At 42.7% G+C, this 12730-nt stretch overlaps 1 protein-coding gene across 4 annotated transcripts in view; it reads right to left on the bottom strand.

Moving 5' to 3' along the window:
* AVL9 (AVL9 cell migration associated) overlaps window positions 1–12730 on the bottom strand; it is a 101071-nt gene extending 88341 nt beyond the window's left edge. For all 4 annotated transcript variants that reach the window (XM_030931861.1, XM_030931862.1, XM_030931860.1 and 1 more), the window contains exon 1: window positions 12379–12730. In XM_030931861.1, the coding sequence (XP_030787721.1) occupies window positions 12379–12471 (93 nt within the window). In that variant the 5' untranslated portion in view covers window positions 12472–12730. The remainder of the gene's footprint in view (window positions 1–12378) is intronic.

A 12730-nucleotide genomic window follows, 5' to 3' on the forward strand; every position in this document is an offset into this window, starting at 1 on the left:
ACAAATAAAAAAAAGACAATCCAATAGAAAAACAGGAAAAGACTTTGAGCATGTACTTCACAAAAAGAGGACAGCCCACCAGACCTATAAAAAAGTGTCCAGCCTCATCAACAAATCAAAAAATGTAAAGTAAAACAATGAGATGACACTACATACCCCACCAAAATTACTGTAATTAAAAGGATGGATGATGCCCAGTGTTGGCAAGGGGCATGAAGAACACCAGTGATAAAGTTAATTGGTTCCACTGTTTTGGAAAACAATTTGATATCATCTACTAAAAGCAAAGATAGGTATTCCCTAGAATCCATCACTTCCACTCTTAAGTATATCTCCAACAAAATGATTTGCATATGTGCACCAAGAGACATCTAAAAAATGCTCATGATAGCATTATTTGTAATAGCCCATGATGAAACAACTGAATGCCTGTCAACAGTTGAACAAATAAATAAATAGTGGGGTATCACCAAAGGGAACACTACCTAGTTATGAGAAGAAATTAAACCACAGGAATACGCAACGGCATAGATGAATTCCATAAGCACAATGCTGAACAAAAGAAGCCAAACACAAAAGTACGCATAACACATGATTATATTTCTATAAAGTGAAGAAACAGCTAGAGTCATCTATGGTGTTACAAGTGGAGAGGGTGGTTAGCGTTGAGGAAAAAGAAGAGTAGGAAAGGACACAACAGTGGCTTCTGGGGTGCTGTCAATATTCTATTAATATTTCTAGACTTGTGAGGTGATTATACACATTTGTGATCTATATATTGGGAAGGGAAGCACTTTTCTGTGTATGTACGATGTTTCACACTAAACACTTTCTTTTAAAGAATGTGCCTATTGGCCAGGCGCGGTGGCTCACGCCTGTAATCCCAGCACTTTGGGAGGTCGAGGTGGGCGGATCATGAGGTCACGAGATCGAGACCACGGTGAAACCCCGTCTCTACTAAAAATACAAAAAATTAGCCGCGCGCAGTGGCGGGCGCCTGTGGTCCCAGCCACTTGGGAGGCTGAGGCAGGAGGATGGCGTGAACCCTGGAGGCGGACTGTGGTCCCAGCCACTTGGGAGGCTGAGGCAGGAGGATGGCGTGAACCCTGGAGGCGGAGCTTGCAGTGAGCCGCGATTCTGTCTCAAAAAAAAAAAAAAACAAGAATGTGCCTATCAAGAAGGCCTGGCCGGGCGCGGTGGCTCAAGCCTGTAATCCCAGCACTTTGGGAGGCCGAGACGGGCGGATCACGAGGTCAGGAGATCGAGACCATCCTGGCTAACATGGTGAAACCCCGTCTCTACTAAAAAATACAAAAAACTAGCCGGGCGAGGTGGCGGGCGCCTGTAGTCCCAGCTACTTGGGAGGCTGAGGCAGGAGAATGGCGTAAACCCAGGAGGCGGAGCTTGCAGTGAGCTGAGATCCGGCCACTGCACTCCAGCCCGGGCGACAGAGCGAGACTCCGTCTCAAAAAAAAAAAAAAAAAAAGAAGGCCTAACTTTGAAAAGTGAGTTCCGACAAGTTGTGATTCTGTGTGGGAGGTACAAGGTTATACATAAAAACCCCAGGAGCTTTCCCCTTCTACCTTCCCTTCCCATTTGCCAACCGTAGAGGACTATATAGCTTTACCCTACTATTTATTAATATTGTGAATGGCTATTTTCAAATATGAAATCAACCTGTGACAAACCCCATTTGGTTATGATGTATTATTCCTTTTTTGTATATTACCAGATTTTTTTGCAACTATCTAGTTAAGGATTTTTGCATCTATGTTGATAGGGGATATTGATCTTTGTTTTTTTCTTGTAATAATTTGTCTGGCTTTGGTATTAATATAATAATTTGTCTGGCTTTGGTATTAATGTAATGCTGGCCTCATAAAATAAGTTGAGAAATGTTCCCTCCTCTTCTGTTTTCTGACAGAGTTTGTGAAGGATTGGTATTTTCTTCATTACAGTAGTCCCCCGACCTGCAGTTTCACTTTTTTTTTTTTTTTTTTAAATAGAGACAGGGTCTATGCTGTCCAGGCTGGTCTCGAACTTGTGGCCTCAGGTAATACTCCTGTTTGGCCTCCTGAACTGCTGGGATTACAGGTGTGAGTCACTGCACCTTGCCCAGTTTCATTTTCAATGGCTTCAGTTAGTCATGGTCAACCACATTCTGAAAATTGTAAATGGAAAGTTTCAGTAATAATTCATAAGTCTTAAATTGTGTGCCATTCTGAGGAGCGTGATGAAATCTTACACTGTCCCTCTCCATTCCACTTGACTTGTGAATCATCCCATCGTCCAGCCTATCCTCACTGTATAGGCTACCCTCTCATTAGTCACTGAATAGCCATCTTAGTTATCGGATTGACTGCAGCAGTATCAAGGTGCTTGCGTTTGAGTAATTCTTATTTTACTTAATAATGACCCCAAAGCCCAAGAGTAGTGATGCTGGCATATTGTTATAAACATTCTATTGTACTACTAGTTTTGTTAATCTCTTATGCCTAATTTCTAAATGTTTTAAAATTGTTTTAAAGTTTAAAAAGTTGAAAATTTTTAAAAAGTTTAAAATTTTTAAAATTAAAAACTGAAACATTTTAAATTAAAAATTTAATTAATTTTTTTTGTTAATCTCTTGTGCTTAGCTTTTAAACTAAACTTTATCATATGTATGTACAGGAAAAAAATTAGAAAAATATATATCTTTATAGAATTACAATAATGAACTGCATGGTGACTCTCATGGATAGTTTTTAAAAATAGTTCATAACAAGCAGAGATTACATTTAGGGCACACTTTATGGACTTAGAATCTTTGCTATTGTTTACAAAGAGCGAAGGAAACGACTCTACTTAATAAAAATTTATGCTCTCAGTACATAAATATATATATATGAGCATCCAAGAGAGGTCTGGGTTCCTATATTAAGTCGTGGCTTTTATTTCTCTAAGACACCATGTTTGTTTAGAACAGTATGTGGGCTGGGCGCGGTGGCTCAAGCCTGTAATCCCAGCACTTTGGGAGGCCGAGACGGGCGGATCACGAGGTCAGGAGATCGAGACCGTCCTGCCTAACACAGTGAAACCCCGTCTCTACTAAAAATACAAAAACTAGCCGGGCGAGGTGGTGGGCGCCTATAGTCCCAGCTACTAGGGAGGCTGAGGCAGGAGAATGGCGTAAACCCAGGAGGCAGAGCTTACAGTGAGCTGAGATCCGGCCACTGCACTCCAGTCCGGGCGACAGAGCCAGACTCTGCCTCAAAAAAAAAAAAAAAAAAAAAAAAAAAAAATAGAACAGTATGTGAAAACAGAGTATTAAAAAACAGCAGAGCTATTGTTTGAGTTCTTTTTTTCTAAAATTATATACTTGTAAGGCTCAAAATTAAAGAACGCAAGTGGAGAACTGTCTCTAAATCCTAGTTAGCTCTGTACTAGTCTAAACAATTTAAAGAAAGAAAATCATATGAATTAAATGGCAGTTTTGAAAAGCCTCTTTCAAAAGTACTGAAGAATGAAGGGTTTTGTGATTTGCTACAAGGTAGAAGGGTTTCTTTTTCTTTTTTTTTTTGAGACAGAGTTTCACTCTTTTTGCCCAGGCTGGAGTGTAGTAGCCTGATCTCAGCTCACTGCAACTTCTGCCTTTGGTTTCAAGCAATTCATCTGCCTCAGCCTCCCGAGTAGCTGGGGATTACAGGCGCCCGTGACACGCCCGGCTAATTTTGTATTTTTAGTAGAGATGAGGTTTCACCATGTTGGCCAGGCTGGTCTTGAACTCCTGAGCTCAGGTGATCCGCCTGCCTTGGCCTCCCAAAGTGCTGGGATTACAGGCATAAGCCACCACACCTGGCCTTTGCAAGGTTCTTAATGAAATCCATGTCTGCCCCATGGGACTTCACTGGTGATATTAGGAATGTGTTAGGCTCTCTTTGGTGGGTGTGATGCACTCCCAGAAATTATATCTTTATTGCCCCATGAAAGTTCAATATTGAAATGAAAAAAAATTGAAATGTTAAACATGAATTGATGTACAAAAGATTGCCAGGGTAAAGTTCATTAACATTTCAATTAAATGCCATGGCCAACAGTCTCTACTAAAAATACAAAACAGAGCCGGGAGTGGTGGTGCACACCTGTAATCCCAGCTACTCGGGAGGCTGAGGCAGGAGAATTGCTTTTACCCAGGACGTAGAGGATGCAGTGAGTGAAGATCGTGCCACTGCACTTCAGCCTGGGAGGCAGAGTGAGACTCTGTCTCCAAAAAAAAAAAAAAACAAAAAACAAACCTTGTAGCCACACGCACATATATGAACAGCACACCTTGTGACAACGAACACAGTGGTGTGATGAAAGGCACAAGTGCAGAGGGCCATATTTCAAATCTAGTTTTGTTTTTTTTTCTTCCGTGAGACGGAGTCTTGCTCTGTCACCCAGGCTAGAGTGCAATGGCGAGATCTCGGCTCACTGCAACCTCTGCCTCCCAGGTTCAAGCGATTCTCCTGCCTCAGCCTCCTGAGTAGCTGGGACTACAGGCACGTGCCACCATGCCCGGCTAGTGTGTGTGTCTGTGTGTGTGTGTGTGTGTGTATTTTAGTAGAGACGGGGGTTTCACCATATTGGCAAGGCTGGGCTCGAACTCCTGACCTCAAGTGATCCACCTGTCTTAGCCTCCCAAAGTGCTGGGCTTTACAGGTGTGAGTCACCATACCTGGCCCATATTTCAAATCTAAATGAACACCCAGAGTTTATTCAGAAGTCACACTTCTGACAACTTAATTACCTACAAAACTGCCAAGAAGCAAATGAAAAAAACATCAGCAAAACCAGCTATTATAAAGCTCTTGACAGTATACCAAGAAGGCTGTAGGTTTCCTTTCAAAACCCATGACTGAGTCATTTTATTTCACACAACAAATTCAGTAGACGTGGTCTCCCAATCAATGGAAGAAAAGCATCAAATAAAAGGAAGCTGAAACCACCACCAACACTATGGATAGTACTGACACTGGGAAGTAATTACTAACATCTCTGTCATCTCTCTGGACGGCTAGGGCCCGACGAAGTCAGAGCCATGTGCAAATAACTCTGTGTTAAACGGAGAATGGCACAGTATGAGTGACATTTGCTCTGAAGAGTCACCTAGACTAACTTAAATTGTGTTCAGTAAGTTCTGTTTCAAAATCCATTTTAATAAAACCTTCACGGAAAAAAATGGCTACAATGAAGTGTCTATACTTATGAGAAAAGGTGCAAAAAGCCACAAGGCTGTTCTTTGCAGCACTATTCAAAATAGTGAAAAATTAGAATGCCACCTAAGTATCTAAAAAGGAGATCAGTTAAATAAATAACAGTATTTCTACAAAATACTATTTAGCAATTTTAAAACATAATTCAATTATTTACTAATATAGAAAAATATTAATGGTATATTTCACATGAAAAAGGTAGGCCATGAAACATGATTATGGTTTGATACTTTTTCTTTTTTTTTTTTTTTTGAGAAAGGGTTTTACTGTCACCCAGGCTGAAGTGCACTGGTGCCATCTCAGCTCACTGCAGCTTCGACCTCCTGGGCTCAAGTGATACTCCTGCTTCAGCCTCCCAAGTAGCTGGGAGTACAGGCATGCACCACCAAACCTGGCAATTTTTTTTTTACTTTTTGGCAAAGATGAGGTCTCCCTATGTTGCCCAGGCTGGTCTCAAACTCCTGGGCTCAAGCGATCTTCCCATCTTGGCCTCCCAAAGTGCTGGGATTACAGGCATGAGCCACTGCGCCTGGCCAGTACATAATATTTATCATAAATGTTATTTTCAAAAATACTGAAATATGATTTAAAAACTGCCAAAAATGTCAGCTTAGATAACATCCTCTAAAAATATCTTAGGGAGAACCTGAGTTCTTAATCCATATAAAATAAGAGCAGTCTTAAAATTAAGTAGGTAAGTAGGCTCTTCTCCCTATGTTTGCATCTTCCTGTTGTCCATCCCTAGTAGATTAGGGCCCTTCTGCAGCCTTCCCTTTAGCAAAAATCTATGTTCAGCAAAGGATCTGAATCATATCAATGACATCAAGTAGACGATTACTCATGGTGTATAAGTATTTTACTAGGGATCAAAGGTTTAAGCCAAAGAAAGAAATTACGCACATTCTTCCTAGCTGGGAGGACCTATAAGAGAACGAAGGAATCTTCTCCATATTTTTATTTCTAAGTTCTAGTACACAAGTTGACACCCACTGCACTTAGCCACAATGCCAAAGCCTGAATGAAAACTATTCCATTGTTCTGTCAATGCTACAGCCCTGCTAAGTTAGAGATTTTCATAATTTCACCATATACAAAAAGCATGGCCAAAATCAGGAAACACTGTCTACCAAAATATTAAAGTTGAAATAAAAGTGCAGTGAAGGGCCAGAAAATGCAATCTTGTTTCACAACAAAGTTTCTGTAAAACTAGCAGCTAAAAAGAATCTTAAAAGGTTATTCTTCCTTAACTGCTAACCCTTCAGTTTTCTTTCTGGTTCCAAAGAACTACTTATTTTAACAAGAATCAAACAAACTCTCCCAAATGTCTCATTATTGTCACCACAGGATTTCATTAATAGCAGGTGCCAAAAAAGGCTTGTCAGTGAGTCATCTGTCACCAAAACCTGAATCACTCAGGGCTTGAGTATAGTTGTATCACCCCAACATAAACAATCCCCCTAATGTCAACCCATTTCTAAATTTGCCATGCAACATTCTGCTACCCCATGGAGACTTTGTGACCAGTTCACTCACACCGACGGGAAAATCTGCCATTCTCTTCACTGCTGCTGGTTGCTTTATTCTCTGGTGGAATAGTGTTAAGATTAGTTCTAGCTCTTTTATACTTCTGCTTTTTAGACATATAGACCAATGGGACAGAACAGAGGTCTCAGAAATAACACCACACATCTACAGCCATCTGCCCTTTGATAAACTTGGCAAAAATAAGCAACGGGGAAAGGATTCTCTAATAAGTGTTGCTGGGAAAACAGGCAAGCCATATGCAGAAAACTTTAACTAGACCCTTTCTTTACATCTTATACAAAAATTAACAGAGGATGGATTAAAGACTTAAACTAAGACCTAAAACCATAAAAACCCTAGAAGAAAACCTAGGCAATACCATTCAGGATATAGGCATGGGCAAAGACTTCATGTCTAAAACACCAAAAGCAATGGCAACAAAAGCCAAAATTGACAAATGGGATCTAATTAAACTACAGAGCTTCTGTACAGCCAAAGAAACTAGCATTAGAGTGAACAGGCAACCTATAGAATGGGAGAAAATTTTTGCAATCTACCCATCTGACAAAGGTCTAATATCCAGACTCTACAAGGAACTTAAATAAATTTACAAGAAAAAAAAAAACAACCCCATCAAAAAATGGGCAAAGGATATGAACAGACACTTCTCAAAAGAAGGTATCTATGCGGCCAACAAATATATGAAAAAAAGCTCATCATCACTGGTCATTAGAGAAATGCAAATCAAAACCATGAGCTACCATCTCATGCCAGTTAGAATGGTGATCGTTAAAATGTCAGGAAACAACAGATGCTGGAGAAGATGTGGAGAAATAGGAACACTTTTACACTGTTGGTGGAAGTGTAAATTAGTCCAACCATTGTGGAAGACAGTGTGGCGATTCCTCAAGGATCTAGAACCAGAAAACCATTTGACCCAGCAATCCCATTACTGGGTATATACCCAAAGTATTATACATCATTCTACTATAAAGACACATGCACACGTATGTTTACTGCAGCACTATTCACAATAGCAAAGACTTGGAACCAACCCAAATGGTCATCAACGATAGACTGGATAAAGAAAATGTGGTACATACACACCATGGAATACTATGCAGCCATGAAAAAGAATGAGTTTATGTCCTTTGCAGAGACATGGATGAAGCTGGAAACCATCATTCTCAGCAAACACAGGAACAGAAAACCAAACACCACATGTTCTCAAAGTGGGAGTTGAACAATGAGAACACACAGACACAGGGAGGGGAACATCACAGACTGGCACCTGTTGGGGGATGGGGGGCAAGGGGAGGGAGAGCATTAGGACAAATACCTAACGGATACGGGCCTTAAAATCTAGACGACTGGTGATGCAGCAAACCACCATGACACATGTATACCTATGTAACAAACCTGAATGTTCTGCCCATGTATCCCAGAACTTAGAGTATACTTTAAAAAAAAAAAAAAATTGTTATTCCGCTTTTTTTGTATTAGAAATACAGTTTGGGGGCCGGGCGTGGTGGCTCACACCTGTAATCCCAGCACTTTGGGAGGCCGAGGCGGGCGGATCACAAGTTCAGGAGATCGAGACCACGGTGAAACCCCGTCTCTACTAAAAATACAAAAAATTAGCTGGGCACGGTGGCGGGCGCCTGTAGTCCCAGCTACTCAGGAGGCTGAGGCAGGAGTATGGCGTGAACCCGGGAGGCGGAGCATGCAGTGAGCTGAGATCCGGCCACTGCACTCCAGCCTGGGCGACAGAGCGAGACTCTGTCTCAAAAAAAAAAAAAAAAAATACAGTTTGGTAAATTCAGTTTATTTGAGACAAAACTGCTAGCTATGTATACAAAACAAACTATCAGAAAAGTGGTCAAAAATTAATTATTTTAACTTTTTATGACATCTCTTTGGAAAATAACCTATTCACTTTTAACTTGAGTAGTTAAAAAAGTTCTATCCTGTTTGTGAAAAAAACCATAAGAGTTAATGAGTTAATGTGATATACATTTGACGCTACTTAGCAAAAAATTATGGTAGTTCGACAAATACACTTTATATATTGGAACAAACAAAACTCTGGAATACACAATCTACAACAAGCCAATTTACTACAGAGAAGGTATCCATAAATTATTTCATGCCAAAGGGTCTAATGTCAGATAAATTTTTGTTTTGTTTGAGACAGGGTCTCACTGTCACCCAGGCTGGAGTGCAGTAGGGAGATCTTGGCTCACTGCAACCTCCGCCTCCCAGATTCAAGCAAATCTCCCACCTCAGCCTCCTGAGTTGCTGGGATTACAGGCAAACGCCACCACGTCCAGCTAATGTTTATATTTTTAGTGGAGACGGGGTTCCGCTATATTGCCTAGGCTGGTCTCAAACTCCTGAGCTCAAATAATCCGCCTCACTTGAGCCTCCCAAAGTGTTGGTATTACAGGCATGAGCCACCGTGCCCGGCCACACTTATTATCCCTTGTTAAATGTTAAATTATCCCTTGTTAATTATTATCCCTTGTTAAATATTAAATTTTAAACAATTCAGTAAAAAGTTGAAATGAGTAAATATTTTGAAACGACTTTAAATGTCATGGTAGAACTCAAAAAATCACTTAAAATGTTCTAAATGTTAAGTATATCAGTAAACTAGAAAAACGACATCTAGAGGCTAGCACGCTATCTACAGAATAATTCACTTCCACAAGTTACCCAAATAAAAGTGAAAAAAAAGATCAAGTGATAAAGTTAATAGATGTTCATCTAAATTCCAATGAAGGATTTTTCATTTAAAATACATCTGAGGCCGGGCACGGTGGCTCAAGTCTGATGCCTGCAATCTCAGCACTTTGGGAGGCCAAGGCAGGCGGATCACTTGAGGTCAGGAGTTCTAGACCAGCCTGGCCAACTTGGTGAAACCCGTCTCTACCAAAAACATAAAAAATTAGCCAGGTATGGTGGGGCATGCCTGTAATCCCAGTTACTCAGGAGGCTGAGGCAGCAGAATCACTGGAACCCAGGAGGTGAAAGCTGCAGTGAGCGGAGATCCCGCAACTGTACTGCACTCCAGCTCGGGTGACAGAACGAGACTGTCTCGGGGGAAAAAAAAAAAAAATTAAAATACATCCGAGGACTTCAAAGGTGGAAAAGTGCAAGAAACAAGATGAATAACATTTTCCACAAGCCTAGTTTTGGGTCTTTAACAGCAGTATTAGAAGATGGCTTTTACTTCGAGGTCTGTGTCAAATGACAAAGTTATCATGCTTAACCAAGCGGACTGCTGAAAGGCATCACTTTTAAAACAAAGGTTTTACTTCAGTCAACTTGTATTTAAAAGTTCAAATTATGACCAAGTATAGGAATTTTCCCTATGCACAATCTCAGCGCACAGAAAGAACGGATGGTCAACATGACCCACGGCAATTCTGAATACTCGGAAGAGCAATCTAAGTACCCTCACACAAGTTAAAACCATGTGAAGTCAGAGTCACAACTCAATGAGCCACGCACCTTTAACTCTTTACACCTGGAAGTAAAATAGTAAAGTGGAGAATTAGGTAGCTGATTAATCTATCCTGGGGCAAATCTTATATACTTTAATTAAAGCCTCTGGGCCGGGCGCGGTGGCTCAAGCCTGTAATCCCAGCGCTTTGGGAGGCCGAGACGGGCGGATCACGAGGTCAGAAGATCGAGACCATCCTGGCTAACATGGTGAAACCCCGTCTCTACTAAAAAATACAAAAAACTAGCCGGGTGAGGTGGCGGGCGCCTGTAGTCCCAGCTACTCGGGAGGCTGAGGCAGGAGAATGGCGTAAACCCGGGAGGCGGAGCTTGCAGTGAGCTGAGATCCGGCCACTGCACTCCAGCCCGGGCGACAGAGCGAGACTCCGTCTCAAAAAAAAAAAAAAAAAAAAAAAAAAAAAAAAAAAAAAAAAAGCCTCTGAAGACACCTGATGTACAGGTTATAAAGAACAGATTCTAGACCAGTCATTATAAGACTTATGCACGTAATACACACTTTTCAAAACTTTTTTTTTTTCGCTCTTGTTGTCCAGGTTGGAGTGCAATGGCGTGATCTTGGCTCACAGCAACCTCTGCCTCCCGGGTTGAAGCTATTCTGGTGCCTCAGCCTCCCAAGTAGCTGGGATTACAGGCATGTGCCACCACGCGCAACTAATTTTGTATTTTCAGTAGAGGCGGGGGTTTCACCATGTTGTCCAGGCTAGTCTCGAACTCCTGACCTCAGGTGATCCACCCGCCTCGGCCGCCCAAAGTGCTGGGATTACAGAAGTGAGCCACCGCACCTGGGGCCAAAATTTTCTTTTGAGACAGGGTCTTGCTCTCTCATCCAGGCGGGACTGCAGTGGTGGGATCAAGGGCCACTGTAGCCTCAGCCTCCTGGGCTCAAGAGATCTTCCCACCTTAGCCTCCCGACTAGCTGGGACTACAAGTGCGCTATCACATGCAGCTAATTTTTAAATTTTTTTGTGGCGACAGTTTCCCTTTGTTACCCAGGCTGATCTCAAACTCCTGAGCTCAAGTGATCCTTTCATATCAGTCTCTAAAAGCGCTGCCATTACAGGTGTGAGGATATATTTCAAAATGACGCACAAACACAATTTTTTCACTCCCATCACTTTTCTGTTATTCCCTAGAGAACTTAATTTTTGCCAATAAGTCTTCTAAAATGTTACATTTCCTGTGTAATGCAAGAAACTAAATGCTTCATGAGCTAGTGGTGGCCATTACTATTTTTAATACTTCAAAAAAAGCATTTCAATTTACTGTTCACTAGCACATTATGACATCATTCCCTTCCAGTGTTTGCTTGCTCATTAGATAATCCTGTTTCTATTTTGTTTTCTTGCCTTCAATATACAGATCGCAAATATTGCATTTCAGATGATGGATTAAAGATTCAGTGAGGCTGCTGAAAAATGCCTTTATATTTGAACGGTTTGGTCGGTAATACGCTTTCTCTTATTGCGGTTGATCTGGAGAGATTAATCTCTCACCAAAATGCAAAATCTGGAGAAGATGAAATAGCAAAAGTAAGGACCAATAGGAAGGGGGAGGCAGGGTTAATCGACAACCGTACTTAACACGACAGATTCCAAGGCTTCCATCAGATAAACAAAGGAAGCTGATTTTTCCACGGAGGCTGCAGGTGCTGCAAGCTACCTGAAGCATTAGTATGCAAGCCCACTGAGCCTATTACCTTGAAAGCAGAGTCCAAGCACTGAATTTTTCTAGACTCCCATTATAGGTGGACACCCAGAAAGCCAGTGGAGACAATGATGGATGGGGAAGAGAGTGGGGCCGGTCTTCGATTCCTTCCTCCCACTCCACCAAAGCAGAAGCTAAAATCCTACAACCTACACATACCAACCTGCGCCTCCGCTGCTCATAACCATTTTTCAGGTGCAGGAGGAAAGGGTTGTGGGGGCTGGGCTTCATGTGGGGCCGGTGGGAGGAGTTGCAAAGGAGTCAGGTTGAGAGGCGAAGGGTCGCGGGCGCTGTGGGGAGGACTGCACGACGCGAGCTGGGCACACAGAAGGAAGGCATGGGGCGCCGGGAGGGGCGAACGGCCTGGGGCGGGGGCGGGCCCTTTCCTCACCTGGCAGCCCTTCTTATGGTGAAAGCCAACAACCACGATGTGCAGTACGGGCCCCCGGGGGGCGCCATCCCCGCCTCTCCTGGCCTTCTCCATGGGCGGCCGCCGCGGGCCCACACTACGACTTCGACCGCCAAGGGCAGCGGGTCTGACGACCCCACCGTGTGCGGAGAGCCGCGGACTTCGGGTGTCAGCGAGCGCAGCACATGAGGGCCGCACTAGGAGATCGGTGGAGGGAGAACAGCTCCCGCCCCCAGGGCCGCAGCCGCGCTTCTCTCATCCGCTTCCGCAGCTTCCGGGCTGTCACCTGACGCGGCGGCAGCCGCTGGCGAGGCGGGGTGGGGCAAGGCAGGGA

This window comes from Rhinopithecus roxellana, chromosome 6, assembly GCF_007565055.1.
Source record: "Rhinopithecus roxellana isolate Shanxi Qingling chromosome 6, ASM756505v1, whole genome shotgun sequence".
NCBI classification, from domain to species: Eukaryota; Metazoa; Chordata; class Mammalia; order Primates; family Cercopithecidae; genus Rhinopithecus; species Rhinopithecus roxellana.